Here is a 19771-nt window from a genome sequence, read left to right as displayed (position 1 = left end):
TTTCTCGTTTATTTACTTGTTGACACTTTCAACATTTCATAAATATTTGATATTCTATTTTGCACGGTTTAAAAGGACATTTTAAAATACACTTTATTCCTAACTTTCGGATCTTCTTGATCCTTCTTCAATTCAATTGATTGCATATTTTTTTAAATTAAGAAATACAAATGACTAATTTCATAAATATCTCAAATTTCGTTAAAAAATTATAAATTTCGTCTCATTTGACGAGAAGTCTCATTTCGTCGCAGGGTTGGCGAAATAATTTTTTACGCATTTTTGGGTTGGCGTGGGAAATCACGTCACTCATGCACCCTATCGTCGCCCGGTTAAACTCACACGGTTGCCCATATGCGAATATGCTATGCACGAGGAGAAGGAATTTTCTTACTTGACACACTCTCGCTCAAACTGCTGCTGCTGTTGAGACCTTTACCCGAAAAATAACCTAACTGTGCAAAAAAATACACCAAGATAACCCATCGTCATTAAAAATTAAATTTGTTAGATAAGATAAGGCAAGTTTAGGACACCATTTAGTAGGAAAATTGAAGACGCGATTTTATATTGTCATCGGATTTTTATTTCGATTTTCTTCGATTCATCATCATCTTTGGAGAAAGTGGTCGTAAAAAAACAACGACGATAATTAAGTGGATTTTTTCCGGTGTGCTGATCAGAAAGGAGGAGACGATCGTTGATAAGCCATAACTCGTAGTTAGTTTAGGTTTAGTGGATGTTAACGAGAAATCTACACAGCTCAGTTCTGGTAGTGCGGATTTCATCAGAAAGAGAAGGTAAAAATATGGAGTATTTACAAACTACGCAATTATATAATTTATATATTAGATAATGTAGAAGTAAATGTTTCAAAGATTAAATTGAAGATGGAGTATTTAAATTTGAGATTTTTTCTTTAAACTTTATGTGAACCTCAAAACATAAACTGATTTTTAATTCCGTTTTGAGTAGTGATTGTTTATCAATAATTAAAGTATTATGTAAATATGGAACAATAATAATTTGTCTTATTTTTTCGTACTCTATAGTCCAGTCTAATACTGAGTCGAGCAACACCGGCGACTAAAACTAATGATGGATGCAACAATGGAGGATAAGACCAACTGTATGGACGATCACGGCGACGAGGGCGATGTTTCTTCAAGATTCTCAAATTTGAATGTCAACGCTGCCGAATTTGTGCCTTCCTTCTTGGTTAGAACGCCACAACCACCTTCTAACATTGATATCCCTGCGACCAACGGTAATTAAATAAATAATACTAGTATTTATTTCCATTAATACCACTACGATAATTAAATTTCAAATTGTTATGTTGGTACAGGCGACGATGTTGAAATGCCGGCAGCCCGATCCAGAGATATTGCACCAGAAAGTTGGGAGGAAGTAGCAGAAGATGGCGACAGTCCAGATGGTGACCCCCCGGAAGACGATTCTGAAGAAGTGGCCCCTCGTATCAAAAAGAAACCAGTTCGCCCTGAAGAGACCAAAAGCAAGAAGGAACACATTAACGTTGTGTTCATTGGGCATGTTGGTGAGTGATTTGTCTAATTTTCTATAAATAAACTGCTTTCTTGTTTGTTAGCAATAATTAATTAATGCGTTGTTCACTTTTAGACGCCGGAAAGTCGACGATTGGAGGTCAAATTATGTACTTGACAGGCATGGTGGATAAACGAACGCTGGAGAAATATGAAAGAGAAGGTGGGTACCTATTTCATTGATTTGCATGTAAATAATTCAATTTGCATATATTAATCAATTTTTTTGTAAACAGCTAAAGAAAAGAATCGAGAAACATGGTAGGTTTGGTTTTAAAACTAGTTTATTTATACCAAGAAACAATTCACTATTCACATTGTAATTTAAATCCCAATATTAGGTACCTTTCATGGGCTTTAGACACCAATGCAGAGGAACGTGACAAAGGAAAAACTGTGGAAGTTGGCCGGGCTTGTTTCGAAACTGATAAGAAACATTTTTCAATTTTGGACGCACCTGGTCACAAAAGTTTTGTGCCTAACATGATTAGCGGAGCTGCTCAAGCTGATTTGGCTGTTCTGGTGAGTATCAAAATAAAACAAATTAAACCACATAGAACAATATTGAAATAATTTAATCAATAATGTTCTTTTTTTCATTCAGGTTATCTCTGCCCGTAAAGGAGAGTTTGAAACTGGTTTTGAGAAGGGAGGGTAAGTTGAAGTTTTAATAATTTAAGCAATTTTAAAACATTCCAATTATTCAACCACTTTCCTATAAAACTATACCTAATATTTATACGTTTCGTTTATTTTAGTCAAACAAGAGAGCATGCTATGTTAGTGAAATCGGCTGGCGTCAAGTTCTTGGTGGTGGTGAGTACAAATTAAGAACGGTCAGATTTTCGCTAATTTCTATATACATAAGTAATTTTCTTGTTTAGCTTATAAATAAAATGGACGACCCAACCGTCGAATGGTCCGAAGTGCGGTTCAACGAGTGCAAGGAGAAGCTGTTGCCTTTCCTTAAAAAATTGGGCTTTAATCCTGCCAAGGATTTGACCTTCATTCCCTGTTCAGGTCTCACAGGTGCAGGGCTAAAGGAATCTGTGGATCCTGCGATATGCCCGTGGTTCACGTAAGCTTCGAAATTATTAAGAAGTTTTGGTCTCTCAACAAATTAATTTATATGAATTGTTGATTTTTAGGGGAATTCCATTTATCCCATTTATCGATGATTTGCCTGCAATGGACCGCAAATTCGATGGACCATTTATGCTTCCAATTGTTGATAAATATAAAGACATGGGGACGGTCGTGATGGGGAAGGTGGAGTCAGGTCAAGCAAAAAAGGGTCAAACCCTCATCATAATGCCTAATAGGACCACCGTAACGGTCGACCAGCTCTGGTCGGATGACGACGAAGTGACTGCTGTCGGTCCCGGAGAGAATGTCAAGATCAAGTTAAAAGGAATCGAGGAAGAAGAGGTGTCGTCTGGGTTCATTCTTTGTGACCCAAGCAGTCCCTGTACCGTTGGCCGTGTTTTTGATGCTCAAGTGAGTTGAAACTATTTGATATAACGGTATTGTCGAGTTTAACTAACTAAATCTGTCACTTCTAGGTTGCTATTTTGGAATATAAGAATATCATTTGTGCCGGTAAGACAAAGAAACAGATTTTGTTACCTGTTATGTACACACGAATAGAGATGTATAATTTTGTTTTTAATATTAAAGGATACACGGCAGTTATGCACATTCATACATCGTCGGAGGAGGTGACAGTGAAGGTAATTTTGATTAGTGGTGCAAGTTATCCTAATCCATCATGTGTGAGCTCGAATTATGGCAAACAATAATACTATTTCAGGCCTTAATCTGTTTAATGGATAAGAAAACGGGAGAAAAGTCGAAGACACGTAAGCATAATTAAATTAATCATGATTATTAAACAATTTAAAGCTTAGAAACTCTACTTTGAATTGTGTATACCCAGGTCCAAGGTTCGTGAAACAAGACCAAGTGGCCATTATGAGATTAGAAACGAACGGAGTCATTTGCATGGAACTATTCAAGAACTATCCACAACTTGGCCGTTTCACGCTACGAGACGAAGGTATGAAGTCCTACATTAACTAAAAATTTGAAATCATTGACATACTAACTATTATGATAATACTAATATGATGTTTTCTCTTTTTCTAATTTACAGGGAAGACTATTGCAGTAGGAAAAGTCTTAAAAGTAATAGAGTAAAAAAAATGTTAGAACAGAGCTGATTTCGGAATGGTAACTTAACTTTGCTTGCGATACGTGTATGCAAAAAAAATGAAATCAATCGGATATTCATACTCTAGTATGCAGTTAAAAAGCAAACTATTGAAGTTTTTAAAATTTGCTCCAGAAATGTGAATACAAAAACTGAATTCAGGACTTAATAACATATATTAATGAATGATGATGATACTACAGATATTTAATTACTGTTAAAAAAATCAAGCTAATAATGGAGACCTATAATATGCATAATGGGTTTACGTTTGCGCTATATACATATATGCGGCTGAAACTCTTCTTTTGTACAGATATACAATTTGTATCAATATAATATTCAAAAATTAACTAATTATTATTGTTAATTATTGTTATTACTCCTCCTCCTCTGTTCTAAATTATATTTGAGCGACATAACCCGCCGCTCTTTAATTATTATTATTATTATACAACAATTGCGAATACGAATATATAGCAAGTACTTGTGTAACATTGCTGTTAGCTTGGTTATCTTCCTCTTATGTTACTCGATACTCTTCTACTCGCGGACCTTCTCCTTCCAGACGAAAATCATCCAATCAATCGTGGCTGGCTAACGAAACAAATAAAACTAAAACTTTCGGAACCAATACTTTAGTCTTTTTTGTTTTGTTTTACTATGCATCAATTTATTAATTGGGAAAATTATTTTGTTTCAAATCACAAACTACAAGTCATGTTAAAATCACAGTTTCCAATCTTGTTAGACAGTGCATCTTGGAACTGATTAAAAGGGCAATGCCATTTATTATCACAGCCAGAAATCTTGGTAGGTTTTTCCTGAAAGAAAAATCCGATTTCGGGATCAGGTCGGTTTTTACATCTGCAATTTATGTAACACAGTTAGTTAGCAATTTACATAATTTCATAAAATTTCCAATCTAAATATATCGTACATACTCGTATAAAGTAAATGCTAAATTCGTGCCCATCATGTCAATCAGACTGGTTCGCCATTTGTAAGAGTTTTTCACTTCCCGAAATCCAGCACTTGTCAGTGAAATTTTGTCCTCGAATAATCCCAGTCTCGCAATCATTTTTAATGTGGCCCCCGAATGTGAAAAATACGCTCTAACTGTAGTCATATGAGTCTTATTCCTAGCGATAAGTGATATTGATAAGTAATATTTCAAATTAATATATATTTAGATAATTGATATTTACAATCCTACAAACCTGAAATATTCTAACAGATCCTGAATTGGGACACACGCTTGCTCGTAGTTCACCTCGTGACCGTACCCATCTTTCCAGAAGTACTCGAGATCTTCCCGATATGCCATCACCTAATTATAATTATTAATATAATATCATAGTAAATTTCAAAATTATAATCACAATTCAGTTACTTGCAAGTCCTCCTTAGAAAAAGCTGCACACCAAGCGGACGCTTTCCCATTTTTCCAAGCCGTCTCAAAAGCACATGTCGTATAAATGATAGTGACCTCTTCCAATGTCAACCCTTCATCAATGAATCCCAACTTGTCGGACACTTGAGAAATCGTATGGTTCATGATCGTGGAGGATTCGAAGTTGGTAAGCTCAGAATATGCGGATGGGTTATCATCCACTTGCTCTGCCCATTTTTGACAGTTTTCATAAAACTATTCGGAAAATTAACGAGTATTTAACAGCAGATCAAAACGTTAGTATAATTTTGACACACCTTAAGCACTGGGTCTGACTTGATTGGAGGATCAAATATAGTTTCTGACACGTCACTCGCACTCTTATCAAAAGCACCTTGTGCAAAGGCCAGCGAACTTGCTATGGTACGTTGAGACTTTGTACTTTTGATGTGGATCTATTACATGGAAATATTTTTTTTAGAAATTTTTAGCTATTTAAAATATTTCACACCTTGGGAGACGAATCGTTGTGGAATAAATGTGGAAATCGTTTCCGGTACCGTTTACCGATTCCTATCAATTCTTTGGCACCCTGTTTGACCAAGTTGGATTCGTTCTCGAGCGTCACATCTTCCGTCATAGCCCATTCTTTTAATTTTTTGACTTGTTTCTTTGAAAGTTGTCCTGATTTTTATGGTATTAAGTTTTTATGGTAAACTATTTAATAAACAATCCGTTCAAGGTACAAACCTTGACATGCGTCATGCGCCGATACGATTTTGTCCCTAATTGAAGGAAGTAATTTTTCCATTCTGATCGTATCCTTCTTTCCTGGATTTCGTGTCCCGTGTCTCCCGAAATACCAAATTTTTGTTGCCTTACATTCTATCATGTTAAAAATAGCAAATATTTAGTACTGGTCAATTTTTTGTGCACGCATACCTTTAAACGGCAAGTACTCTTCTTGCTTATCATTCTTCCCATCAAACCGGTAAGGTCCTTTACTGCTCAAGTAATTTAGCAATTTATCTCCAGATAATGTCTTCGAGTCGTCATCATCATCGTCGTCGCCATTATTCCGTTTACACTCTCTGCTATCTTTCTCCTTATTTTTACTTTTACTAACGCTGACCACGATAAATGTGCACACAACAAGGAGCACTAACAAATTTCGGGAAAATCTGTTCTGAAAATCGAAAGGTCTCATTTTGACACGTTACTTTTTTATCAGCAGGCCGCTTAACAATCTGCATAGAAGAACAGACAACAGGATTTAGAATGACATAAGTACTTTTAAATGAGTTGGATTTTGTTTTAATTCCTCATCGTGCAAATAAACCTAAATTAGTCAAGCCAAGTGTGAAGGATAAAGAAATTACGACATGATTCATCCAACAACGAAATTTTGTGATGCATGGAAAATTTCATTACAATTGTATGTCATAACCGCAATTATTGCAATTCTCACTTAAAAATATGACCTGTCATTCCCACCCACATAAAGGTGTATGCACTTATTTATAACAATTTAGTTTCATTCACCTCAAACTATCAATCAAGTAACGAACCAATTCTCGGTCATGTCAAACAAGCATTTTCGTATGAAATGGTTCCACGAAACATGTCAATGTATGTATGACTATGTTTTTTATGATTTTTCGCGAAACATGGTCAACATGCAATTTAATGCAATATATTTCTGCCTAGTTTTTTGCTAGGATCAGAATTGGCTGTATATGCATGCACGTTCAAGGCTGACCTTCCATCACTTGTTTAGTTTTTTTACCATTACTTCATCATCAGTCTTCCTTATAAACCACTAACTTTTGTGGCGATGTTATGTACATTCAAAAAAAAATTTGCAATTCACTTGTGCTTCAAATTCGACGATGGTCATGTGTCACACAAAAACAGACAGTCATACACGAATTAACTATTACGTAACACACTCCACTCATTCAACAACTCATTAGAATCATGCCTGGAGAATGAATACACAACAGCTTAAACAACAGATTTTCATTTGCATACCCAGATAATTTGATGGATGGATGGATCGGATTGGTTAAATTGATACTAAACACGAAAATGCAAGTGTGTTATTATACACGACAACACACCGTGTATTAAACGACAGTCAGTTATTTGCAGTCAGTTGATTGATTCGTATCTTGCTAGATTTTCTTCTCGTCTCGTACATAACACCGAAATAATTGTGTCAATCCTTCCCTCTTACACAAATACTCATTACTGGGAGAAGACGATTCTTCCTTTGTGTGACCGATTTCCCTTGCTACACTTCTTTCTCGGAAACTTTGTATTGTCAAGAAAATAATGGGGCGCAGGAAAGATGAGGACTTATTGTGTCCTCGTCTTAAGAATAATAATGATAATAATGATTTCAATTTGGGACACCACTCTTACGAAGAGGTTTTGACTCAGGGACAGATTTTGCAGCTGAAGGATGAATTTTCCCGTCTGAAAGGTAAGGACTTTCTTATTGCCTATATGTTCCACGTAATGATAGGAAACTGATAGATAAGATTGTGCTTAATGATACATGATGACAGAGTCCTGTTACCTGGATCATGCCGGGGCAACGTTGTATTCCAAGTCTCAATTGGAATCGGCTATGACGGAGCTACAGGAAAATTTATTCAGCAATCCTCACTCGAGAAATCCATCAAGTTCGATTACGACAGATGCGACGGATCATGTTCGGCAAAGGTGAAATTTTAAATGACGTGATGACGATGACATGAAAAATTTATGAAAGTTTTTACTTTTTCTCAGAGTTTTGGCACATTTTGGAACCAATGATGACGAATACTCTGTAATTTTTACGTCGGGTGCAACCTCAGGGCTGAAATTGTTGGCGGAATCATTTTCCTTTAATGAAGAAGGTAACATTAATTATATTTTGCAACTGTGTTTTTTAATTTATTGGGTTAGTTCAATATACAAATCGAGGGCTTGTAAAAAGTAAAAGTCTCCATAAACAATTGCTGTATTTGTATTCCTCTCGTGGTAAAAGACGGTTCCATTCACGAAAATGCTGGAAACTTTATATTCTGGTTTTCCATCCGAGCGGTATTTTTCCGAGATAAGGTTTTCCATAATTTTTTCCGCTGTGTCGAAATACGTCTGATTTCCTGTAACGGTGTACAACGTGAGGAGACCGTGCGCTGCAATGGCGGCTGCGGAAGTGTCCCTGGGTTGATAAGTGGTTTCAAAGTCGGCATCAAAATCCCAGTACGGCACGAAGTCTGGGGGAAGTCTCGTGATGAAATAGTTGGCAGCGATTTCAGCATATTCTGAATAAATTAATGTATGGATAAGCTTATATTTGACATTTCTGCTCGTTTTCATATTAAAAAAGATACATACCTAAAAATCTGGGAAAAGTCCCATTGGATTTCTGATAACTGGTGATATAGCCATGAATTACCCACGAAATACCTCTCGCCCAGGTCGAATTATCTCGTAGTCCTTGCCAATTATATTTCCGCTGAACATTCCCAGTCGTCTCATTGTACGCCACGACATGAAAAGTGCCCCCATCCGGCCGGAAATGCTCTTCAATTGTCCGATTGGCATGTGAGACGGCAATATCGCTAAAAATCCGGTCACCCGTCAGTTCAGCGGCTTTAAAAAGCAATTCCAGGTTCATCATGTTGTCTGCGATCACTTTTACCTCTCCAGGAACGCCGCCATGTCCCTCGTCATTGTTCCAGGAGCGAAGGACGCGTGCCAAAGCTGTCATTTAATTCAAATTACTATTCTAGATATCAATTCACAAATTCTTTAAAATTACGGTAAAATCTCGACGCTAAAGAAGCCGCTGCTTGAGTAATAACTGGCACAGCTATATTTTCATTCCCCGTCGTATATTCCAGACACAATCCAAACGTTGACATAATTACGAACCCAACGTCATGCGTGTTTGTATCGTATTGTCGCTCTTTCACTCGCTCTTGAAATTCTAGTGCCAAATTTCGCCAATAATTGTCCCTCGTCAGTTTGTACAGAGTCCAGAGACTGCCCCCATAAAATCCGACGGTCCATCGAGTCACGTCGTTCTTATCCCAGTATGCGTTTAAAGGGTTCGCCGTCGTGATGAAACCGGAGGAGGGGTCGTCATTCGATAACTGTTGGGACAACAAAGTGTATTGACGAACTGCGTAGGATCGTGCCACAGTTACGTCGAGGGACGACCCCAATTTGGCGAGAACTGCGAGAAGCAGAAATATCAGCGACTTCATTGTCCGTGGGTAGTTGTTGTCTGTACTAGTAACAGACCCCAAAATGCTAAACGATGTACACTAAATCTGCATTAAATGGGATTATTTATCAGATAATGTGCATATTTTTGTAAAATGATGGATGACACCTTTGTTATAATTTATTTAACTGATCAATCATCCCGTTATTATCAATAATCAAGTGAAATGATAACAAACAGTAATTTATTTATACCGTCATTATTCGTCAGGAATATTCGCTTACCTGGAGGAAAATCACACCTCAGTTGTTGGGATGCGAGAATACCTCCTGAAAAATAGGAATGGTCCGACGCACAAAAACTCATCAACTTCAAGTGTCTCCTGTGAAGACTCTTCAACTTCCAATAATGGAAATGGTCACGTTTACTGCGTGTCGAAATATGCGATGGAACAAATAATGATGAACTCACCGGTACCTCATTATCATGCTGCGGAGGTGGATGCGAGTGGCGTCTCGAAGAATTCTACGAGTTCGCCATCAAATGGTCTCATGACGTAAGAATTACGAGTTTGATGTACAAAAAAATTTGAAATATTGACAAAAATTTTATGTAACTGCAAATTAAGAGAAAATGCAAATGCATTATGTGCTATCCCTGCGCAATGCAACTTTTCTGGGTACAAGTACCCACTGGAATGGATTTCAAAAATTCAAAGTGGTCAATTGAACAGCATCTCGGAATCGGGCGACTTTTACATTCAGAACAAGACTTTCAAGACAAATCCAGTGAAAATTGGTAATGATAAATATTTTTTGATTAATGATAATCTTGTGCTAATTTTATACCTTGCTTTTACAGATCGATCATTGAAATGGTACGTCGTTTTGGATGCGGCGAGTTACGTCGCGAGTAACAGATTGAACTTATCCGTGCACAAGCCAGATTTTGTGACGATTTCATTCTACAAAATGTTTGGGTGGCCAACAGGTCTTAATAAAATTTATAATGGGACCGAATTTTAGAATTTAAAATTTACAATTTTATAGGACTTGGTGCGTTGATTGTGCGAAATAGTAGTGGACATATCCTCGGGAATAAGCAGTATTTTGGTGGTGGAACTGTGAACATTTCAATTCCATCGCTGCCGTATCATGTCAAGCGTTCCAAATTACATGAAAGGTTTCAACAAAAATTTCTTAAAAAATATCTCATTTATTCTAAGAAATTTTGCTTACTGTAAAATAACTAGATTTGAAGATGGGACAATCTCTTTCCTCTCAATTCTGGGTGTCAGACATGGTTTAAACGCGTTGACAAAGTTTTTCCCTGAAATGGATTTAATTCGGACAAGAACTTTTCGCCTAACCCAGTAAGTTTGTTTTACTGTTTTATTACCCATAGATTTTGATATTGTGACCTTTTGTAATGTTTCATGTCAGGTATCTGTATAAAAATCTCCGCAACATGACATACGAAAATGGACAACGTGTTGCCACAATTTTCTCCGACACAGAATACGACTCTGAAAAGACCCAAGGACCAGTAGTGACGTTTAACTTGTTGCGTCCAAATGGAGAAATTATCGGATATTCGGAGGTATGTAGATCAAGTAATTCTCCAAATTTGCAGTCATTATTTGTCCCCGTTTTTTGCAGATGGAACAAATCGCGTATCTCCACAACGTGAATCTTCGATATGGCTGCTTCTGCAATCCAGGCGCTTGTCGAAGACATCTTGGCCTCACTTCTCAACAAGTTTTAAAGCATTACGAGTCCGGACATGTGTGTGGCGATGGATTCGACATCGTTGATGGCAATCCAACCGGAGCAATTCGTGCCTCGATAGGATACATGACCACCAAGGAAAATATTGACTTTCTTCTCTTATTAATCTACAACTGTTGGATAAAACCGAGCAATGTGAGTACAACCTCAAATTATAGAAGTAATCACTCCAAAATTTTAAATTCTACACATATCGCATTACAGATTAATCAGAACTTAATCAAAAATCCCACTTTATTACTACAAGCTAACCGAGATTCCAACCAAAACGTGCAACAGATGGAAAATTCTCACACTTTGAAAAGTAATAAACTGCTCCAAATATTCGTCTACCCTATAAAATCGTGCGCACCTTTCCAAGTAAGTTCTTATCCAATTTTACCTCTGATTGCATTTCCGTCATGTTCCTTTTCTTGGTTCGTTTACCTCCAAATAGGTGAAGAGCACTTGGACGATAGGACCTCACGGATTACTATACGACCGCCAATGGCTCATTGTGAATTCAAATGGCGTCCCTCTAACAGCGAAGAGAGAGCCAAAATTGTGTCTGATTGAGCCCACAATTGACATATCAAGTAGACAGCTTATCCTCCATTTTCATGGTGGGTGATACTACACCTCTATTAGAATGATAAGTACATACGCGCAGTATTTTTGATAAGGACGGCATTTATTTTTTTCAGGAGACGACGATAAAAATAATGCAGTTGTTCCATTAGACATTTCTTCCTTCTCTAAAAATTATTCGGTCGAAGCCTCCTTATGCAATTCCAAAGTGAGTCCAGAATACACTGAAATTTTGTATTACATAATCCGCAATTATGTAATCTGCGATTTCACCACAGGTTTGCGGCGATTCTATCGTTGGCCTAGATTGTGGAGAAAGCGTGTCCACCTGGCTCTGTCGGGTCCTGGACAGATCAAACCTTAAATTGATTCGCATGTCGCCAGATCATCATCGCAAACCAAGTAAAGTTTTTATCAGAATATTTCCAAAATCTAGAGAGAAAAAAAAGAGTTAATATCTCACCCATACTAAAAAACTCTTTCCGAGTCAATATTTGACATCGAACCGTATTATTTGCCTACTTTGCTTTCAATCTCGGCCCCAATTCGTAATAAAATAAATCCGGCAGAGAAAGAGAGAGAGAGAGCATTTTGTTGATTGACTGAGAAAATGAAACAACCAGCTTTCCCTTTCCTCCGATAACAACACTTGTCTCATTCCCTTTTCTTCTTCTCCACTTTGTCCGCAGGGAACTCGTTGGAGGAGATTTCCTTGGCGAATCAGAGCCAATTTCTTCTCCTTTCAATGCCCAGTCTCACACAATTAGCGAGAGAGTTAAGGAGCAATGGAGTCCTTTCATCACTTAATATCCCGACCAGTCCCAGCCCCACCACTTACGAGGAGGAGAACGGTAAGAATACGGCTTTCTCTCAAATCCTGCTGGGGGAAAGCTAGAGTGAAAATCTTAATTATGATGATTGAGCTGTCGTAGGTAGAGAAGATCTCGATGAGAAAATAAATCGCGAAAATTGCAATTATCTAGATGACGATGCAATCCTTCAGGTTGGGACTTACGAATTTTTCTAAGACTTAATATAAGACAAATATAGTTGAAAGTGTTGGAAAAATTCTAGGCTGTCGTAGTTGAAAATCTTATCGGGAGATTTAGAGGAAACTTGGTGATTGGTGGGTCAGACTTGGATCATGCGGCGTATGAGGAGGAAACGTGGAAAGGAATTCGAATCGGGGGGACCGATTTCAAAGTAAATTACTCATATTTCATAAAGTGTGTATATGCAAATAGTTTGTCCAAATTGCATCAATAATAAATATTCTTTCTTTAGTGCGGAGGACCTTGCATGAGATGCGCCACGATTTGCATGGATCCTTTAACCGGAAAGAAAAGTGCGGAACCTTTTCTCACCCTGTCTCGTATTCGAGGTGGACGACCAAACTTTGGCGTTCATCTTTACGCAAGTAGACCTACTGACACTGATTATAATTTTATGGCGACTCGAACCCCGTTCCTTAAGACTCTGCGAATTGGAAGTCATTATGAAGTTGTGGACAATGCAGAAGAACAGAACTGTGTGAAAGATAAACTCGAAGCGCTTCGAAATATAGATTAAAATTTATTTTATTAGTCGTCTCATTTAAAAATTTACAAACAAAAATCATTTTAATATCGAAGATAATTACTCAAATCATTCAAAAATAAGTTAGTGAAACAATCGTCTTTTAATTTTTAACGGGACCTTCTTTTTTAATTGTCCTTTTTTCCCGATCTCGTGTTTGGTCGTTTTTTTGAAGGTGTCTCCTTTTTCGAAGAGCTTCCACCACAACAACACATTTTACACAATTTGATTGGAATATAAACTAATAAAGCGAGAATAAGAGAAAGGAATGCAATCACGTCGAGAGAATAATATGCGAAAAAATTTAATTTTGATGCTGGCGAACGCAAATGGACGGCCCCTTTGTGTCGAAGGACGTATTCTGTCCAGTACAAAGCGGTATCAACGGCAGATGTTTGACGGTCACGGAACAACTGCCCCGTTGCTTTTGCGGCCGATGCAAATCTGAAATTATGAAATATTTTTGTGTTGAGAATTTTAAGATTTAAAAAAATCAGAAATTTTAATTTACTAGAAAATTAACCTCTTATCTGCAAGCACTGTATTAATTGCGGTCAAAATTTGCTCCGTATTAATCGTGTTGAGCTCCAAAGCTATCCCATATCCGTTACTTACTGCTTGATGCATATTCATGTCGTGCTGGGAGAAAGTACGCAAATCAGTATTCATTAGCTTCAAATTTATACTTTCATAAATAAATTCAATCAGTTAAGCAACTTATCTGATCTCCAAATATTGGCACGCCAATGATTGGCACGCCATGATACGCCGACTCTTCCGTACTCAACAACCCCCCATGCGACATGAATACTCTGATCTTAGAATGTGCCAACAAATCCTGTTGCGGAGCCCATCGAACAAGTTTCACATTGCTCGAGAGACCCTCAATCTTATCCAAATCAAACTTCCAAAGCACTTTCTGCTTAATTTTCGAAAACGCGGTGACAAAACTTTGCAAGATGTGTTTCGGCATTGTGCTCCCTTTCACGTGGGAGCCCATGCTGAAATAAATGAACCCATCATTCCCCGACGACTCGACAAAGTCTTGTAAATCTTTCGGTAATGGTTTTCCTGGTTGACAGTGCATCCCTGCGACATCGATCACCTGTGGCATCTGGGGTCTCGGATAGGTAAGAGTAAAGTGGGCATTGTTCAATATAAGGCTGGCATTTGCCTCAATCTCTCGCGCGGATGGGGTCGCTTCACCGACATATTTTCGGTACGTGGTCTCCATATGGGGCAGGTAGTACCAGTCGTAGAGCGCCATGGTTCCCTGGTACGCCAAAAAGTTGAAGATTCGGTCAAGAAAGGTCATGTCGTCGGTCACTGCTCCGGCGGCGTAACTGGGCACGAATGATGCTGGGGGTCGGAATCCGGTGAAGCTTGACTTGTAGTGCTCGATGGCGTGGGGTTGGACGAAGATGTAGGACGTGTTCAGCTTGTGGACAAAGCCGTAGGTGCATTCGTTCTGTGAAGTAATTTGAAAATTAGATTTGCATATAATTTCCATAATAAGTAAGTAATTCACCATGTGAGACGAGACAAAGACGAGGGCAAATTTTTGCTTCATGACCGCTTTTACTTCCTCCATTTCATAATAGCTTTCGCACGCTTTTTGTAAATACGGGATGATGACAGGATTGATTGGGGTCCGAATCTTGAGACCTTTTAACCGCAGGTCGAAAATGTTTATGGGAGGTTCACCGTTCGGGTCACCAGCAGCCATCTCCTTTTCCAGAATGTCTTCAAAGTTGATGCCGTTGATCTCTTTCATGTTCTTATCGGTGTAGCCGGACTTTACGGGGTGAATAATCGTGAGTTGATGGCCTTTACGGGCGAGTTCGATGTAGAGAGGTTCGAACGCATTCTTGTGGCTTTTAGAACCAGAAAAAGCAACGACAAGGATTTTTTCAGAGGACACTTTCTCAATTTGGGTCAGTGTTAAAAGAGCTAGAATTAGCAATAATTTAGCCATTATTAGGCAGGTCGAATTAAAATACAATTTTGACTAATTAAAAAAAATATGAGAGAAGCTTAATCAGTCTGGGAAACAGGACGACTGATTTTTAGTGACTGAAAGCCGGCTTTATGGAATGAAGCTTTCTGTCCCTATGCAATCATCAGCAACAGTTTTTGAGTTGTTGGGTTTAAAAACGTGGGATTCTCAACAACACGTAAGTCTGGACAGGACTGGTACAAAAAATGACCTTCACTATCTCTGCCCAATTTACATATCTCCATCTCTACACTTACATATATACGTTCCATATACTACTTTACTTAATATGTTTATGTATTCTGTCCAGAACTGTTTGTGGTAACAACTTTATGTTTATGCTACTTGTAATCTCAAACAACAATACTGCACACATACCTAACACATGGACACAAACGTTTACTGCACTTGGTTGACTTTGCATAGGATGAATTATTTCGGATGATGAGGCGATTGTTACGAATTTTTCTTCTCTAAATAATTCTATCCTTACACAAACACCTGTCCACGTACCACAATTACTATAATTTAGACAGGTTATAAATCCCCAGGCAAGAAAAGTGCAGCAAAATGATGTCACTAAACTTGTACGTACGTAATGTTTTTGTTTACATAAATAATTATACGTGTAAAATGATTTTTTTAAACGGTTTTGAGGACTTGATTTCTAATAATTTTTATGATTAAAAAAAATGAATGCAATTAATTCTAAATTATGTACGTCATACACAAATAGCCAATTTGCAGCCAGCTTTATCACCCCGTTTAATAAAACCAGCTTCACATCCCATCCAAGCATTTTTATCCCTCCACACCAGGTACGGATCTCTCCCTAGAGGAAGAAAAGAAGTGTGGATCTAGTCGGGTGGGTGGGTCAAGTATCTCTCTTCCCTCCTCATCACCACACCGCTAAACCAGAAGCATAATATTATTACTTTGCTATTAAGCTGCTTCTCCTCCTGCAAAGAATTCCGCAGAGAATGAGAGAGTGAAAGTGAATCGAGAAAACGGATGGACGGGGCGATATGATTGATGATGGACTTTCTCACACCTCTCCACCTCCTCCTATTTCTCCTCATATGCACGCATCACCGCCCAACTAAACCTTTCTCGCTGGTGGATCTCCTCACAACTTTCACCCTGTTCACTTTCACTCACTGTTGGCATTTGGCACTCAAACTTGAACGCAAAACCACCACAATTTCTTTCATGGGGGAAGAAATCATCATTTTACATCTCGTCTCTCGACTGCCTGCCACTTTCCAATCATTTGAGACTGACTTTTTGACTTGAGAGCAATATTGTGTATGTTCCCGTACAATAATCGATCTTCAAAATTTTTACTAGCAGACAGCAGAATTCTAACGTGTTACGTAAATACGTATCAACAGCTACATTATGCTTCCAACCACCTACCACCTTTTCCTACTATCTGTTATGTTTCCAATTTTGGGCAAGTGATTTTTTGACAGGTTCAGATTTTCGGGAGAGTTTCACATTATGCTATTTCCACCACCACCACCACACCACCGTCATCCCTCAATTCTAAATTTTCTGAGCTCATAAACTCTATGTCCTCATGACTTTATCAATTCCATTAATTTTCCAAATTGGTTTTCAATACTTTGTATCTTTCAATTTAATTACAAAATGTAAAATTCAATCAAGTTCCGGATATTACAAATTAAGCTGGGCAGGATCAGATTTGCTTTACTTTGCCGTTCCATTTATTCCTCAGGTGTGTGAAGCCCGGCTTAACGTTGCCTTGGCATTTCGATCGAAATTGTGTCTTTTCATACATAGGTAAACTTACTACTAAAGTGAAAGTCAGTCACTACATTTAATACGGCGACGACCGTGTGTGTCCCGTGCAGGTTTTTGATACAAGAATGTAAACATGGCTGGAGTCCGTGGTGGTTCTCTTCTCGGTTTGAGTGTGATGTGAGAAAGATTTGGAAATAAATCCTCATTTGAGACTGAAGTGAGACAGCAGAGTAAATCTCACGAGATTGATTGCACATCACAAATGGGGAGAGGAGGAAATGTGTACTACCTCGTCTAGCCATTTCACTATTATGTACTCCACTCGTATAATTGCGTTACCTGTTACCTGCCCGAAATAAAATGAGAATCCCATCGGGTTTAAATTCGAAATTAAACTCTGCACTGCTGCTGCTCCACTTTCATGGGATTCTGTCGTGTGGGAAATCTCTTTGAAAAAAGGACTTACATCACGGCGGACCAGATTTCTGATCCTATTTTTCCCAAGTAAAACTCAAAACTAACTACCATATATATGTACCTGCCTCGCAGTGTGGTCGTGATTTGACCCATTTATTTGGCTTTCCAACATATTTAGTAGACTTCCAACTTGTTCACTAGTTAGTCCAATATAAAAGTTGCAAGTTGCAGCTCTAAATCGTTCGTTAGTGAAAGTGCAAGGCGAAGACTAAGCAGCAGCAGCAACAACTCGGTCTAAATTCTCTCCAACGACGTGATTGCATTCACTCCGCTCGCGTTGTTTTACGGATTCCAATTTAAGCCGAGAAGAAAAGAGGGAGGTTTGTCTTTAGAAAAACTGATTTGTGCCGTACTTTCGTGTTCCCATTAGTCCTTCGTTGATGCGCTTATAATAATTTTCCTAATGATGCAGGCACAGATTGAGGTGAAAGTCTGCTATCATTACGATAAACGGACACGTACAGGAGAAAGAAATCTGTACATTTTACACAGTAATGATTCCAACCACTATTTCATAATGACGTACATGTATTCCCACATTATTCCGGTGTGATCGTTAAAATTGAAGAATGTCATCATCACTCATAGAATAAAACCACCACACCACGTAAAATCAACTCCAGACCTTCATTACAAGGCAAAAAATAATAACATTTTACACAAATTTTGACAATCCAATCCCACCCTGACAACATTTCATGTCTGCATAAAACCAGAATTTACATGCATCACTCCCTCCCACTCGGATAAACGACTCTCATTTCCACCACCACCACCACCACCGAGAGATCGAGGTAATACCCACCCGAGGAGGTAATAGAGTGTATCATATCACATCACATACCTTGAAGGGATAATAATGGTGTGCATTACTTACATCCATGCAAAAAAGAGAAGTGGAATCAATGACAATCTACGTGGAGAAAGTAATCCGACCACTACTCGGCATAATAGGAAATGTTGTTTGTCTTCCAGCCAGCCAGCCAGACAGTGACTTTTTGAGACTCTGTTTTCCATCGGGGGGAGAGAATTTCCAGGTAAAAGCAACTTCTCTCATGATGAGCAACAAGCAGACGTAGGAAGAGAAGGCGGATGAGGAATAAATCAAGATTTATGAGCACAACGCGAGGGAGGAGGATTCCTTGTAAAAAAATATGTAAATCAATTTACGCGAACAAAACCCCTGAACGAGCAAACAACTCCCTCCACAAATTGAGAAATCGAGAGCTCTGATCTGCACTAGTGGGATTACTCCAACGTGCAAGGATTTTATCTCTTGTTTGACTAAAAACACGGATTCGGTGAAAGTAGCGAATATCGAGTTGGTTTCGAATTTTGCCTTCTTTTGTAGCGACGAGTGTTACATTTTAATGCATATTATGTATCCATTATCCATCCAGACAGGAAAGCATTATTACAAAATTCTGCATAATAATAGATCTGATAATGGGCGTACTCACGACAACTTCTTATTTCGCATCGCAACTCATTTAGCAAACTTGCGAAGATCAAAATATTTCTGTCGTGAGGGGATTAGCAAAATATGACTTCGCAAAACTCTCTTATCTCGCAAATCTACTGAAAAACACCTATTTTGGTATTGTTTCCATGGATTTCTGTAATTTCTCTTGCAGAATTACTTTGCGAAATAATTTTGCGAAATAAGGACATGCTCGATTGCTGGGTAAATTTGCGAACAAAAATCCCATGGTTTTCCAGCAAAGTTTTTGCGAAATCTCGCATATCTCGCAAAACTTCGCAAGTTATGTTGCTATGCTCAATTTGCGAGATATGCGAGATATGCGAAGGTTGACGTGAGTACACTCAATGTTTTTTCCAATCATGAGATTTCACTTAATGCAAAAAAACTCCTTATTTGTCCAGCTATTGTTAGCAAGTAAAAAACGGATATTACATTAATTGTCCGCCAAACGCTGGGAGACATTCGTACAGAAATATCCTGATCATTCTAGACCGATTTAGTTGTATAAGTCTAACGAGATTCGAAACGACCATTATTATTTCGTCTTTTTGTTACATACGTTTTGCTCAAATAAATAAAATAAATAGAATGAATATTGCTTCGGCTAGATTTAGGAATTGGCAAAACAAATCAGCAGCGCAACCAACGGGGGGGACCTTGGGCTTACAGGAAGTCTGTTTCAGCACTATTTACCATAAGCTATTTATTTACTATTTACCAATGTTAAAACTTC

General features: G+C 38.1%; 5 protein-coding genes across 5 annotated transcripts; 2 read left to right on the top strand and 3 right to left on the bottom strand.

Annotated features, from left to right (window-relative positions):
* Positions 1-388: 388 nt before the first annotated feature.
* Positions 389-4410, top strand: LOC110848799 (eukaryotic peptide chain release factor GTP-binding subunit ERF3A). The gene is made up of 15 exons (XM_022096119.2): positions 389-800; positions 1053-1267; positions 1349-1558; positions 1642-1728; positions 1802-1826; positions 1907-2087; positions 2170-2219; positions 2324-2381; positions 2450-2643; positions 2714-3062; positions 3128-3164; positions 3243-3295; positions 3376-3424; positions 3502-3621; positions 3718-4410. The coding sequence occupies exons 2-15, from the start codon at positions 1096-1098 to the stop codon at positions 3759-3761; spliced, it is 1629 nt and encodes a 542-aa protein (XP_021951811.1). The 5' UTR covers positions 389-800; positions 1053-1095; the 3' UTR covers positions 3762-4410.
* Positions 4281-7336, bottom strand: LOC110848801 (multiple inositol polyphosphate phosphatase 1). Its single transcript, XM_022096121.2, has 9 exons — positions 7199-7336; positions 6110-6414; positions 5918-6052; positions 5679-5851; positions 5485-5622; positions 5168-5422; positions 4995-5104; positions 4719-4916; positions 4281-4641 (listed from the first exon to the last, which is right to left on the bottom strand). Exons 2-9 carry the CDS (start codon positions 6372-6374, stop codon positions 4479-4481), a joined length of 1437 nt encoding a protein of 478 aa, XP_021951813.1. The 5' UTR covers positions 6375-6414; positions 7199-7336; the 3' UTR covers positions 4281-4478.
* A 133-nt stretch (positions 7337-7469) lies between these two features.
* LOC110849036 (molybdenum cofactor sulfurase 3) lies at positions 7470-13337 on the top strand. Its single transcript, XM_022096410.2, has 18 exons — positions 7470-7652; positions 7738-7894; positions 7961-8070; positions 9660-9945; positions 10018-10187; positions 10251-10379; positions 10439-10571; positions 10642-10761; positions 10832-10988; positions 11048-11311; positions 11381-11536; positions 11613-11778; positions 11860-11951; positions 12022-12145; positions 12433-12594; positions 12676-12746; positions 12818-12946; positions 13028-13337. Exons 1-18 carry the CDS (start codon positions 7502-7504, stop codon positions 13310-13312), a joined length of 2862 nt encoding a protein of 953 aa, XP_021952102.1. The 5' UTR covers positions 7470-7501; the 3' UTR covers positions 13313-13337.
* LOC110848802 (unsaturated glucuronyl hydrolase) lies at positions 8081-9492 on the bottom strand. Its single transcript, XM_022096123.2, has 3 exons — positions 8982-9492; positions 8555-8923; positions 8081-8481 (listed from the first exon to the last, which is right to left on the bottom strand). The coding sequence occupies exons 1-3, from the start codon at positions 9427-9429 to the stop codon at positions 8108-8110; spliced, it is 1191 nt and encodes a 396-aa protein (XP_021951815.1). The 5' UTR covers positions 9430-9492; the 3' UTR covers positions 8081-8107.
* Positions 13303-15454, bottom strand: LOC110848800 (UDP-glucuronosyltransferase 2C1). The gene is made up of 4 exons (XM_022096120.2): positions 14847-15454; positions 14040-14786; positions 13842-13954; positions 13303-13762 (listed from the first exon to the last, which is right to left on the bottom strand). The coding sequence occupies exons 1-4, from the start codon at positions 15291-15293 to the stop codon at positions 13447-13449; spliced, it is 1623 nt and encodes a 540-aa protein (XP_021951812.1). The 5' UTR covers positions 15294-15454; the 3' UTR covers positions 13303-13446.
* Between the last annotated feature and the right edge of the window lie 4317 nt (positions 15455-19771).

Source organism: Folsomia candida, unplaced genomic scaffold, assembly GCF_002217175.1.
Source record: "Folsomia candida strain VU population unplaced genomic scaffold, ASM221717v1 Fcan01_Sc004, whole genome shotgun sequence".
Lineage (NCBI taxonomy): Eukaryota > Metazoa > Arthropoda > Collembola > Entomobryomorpha > Isotomidae > Folsomia > Folsomia candida.
Note: the sequence above shows the minus strand (reverse complement) of the source record. Positions and strands in the feature narration are given on the sequence as shown.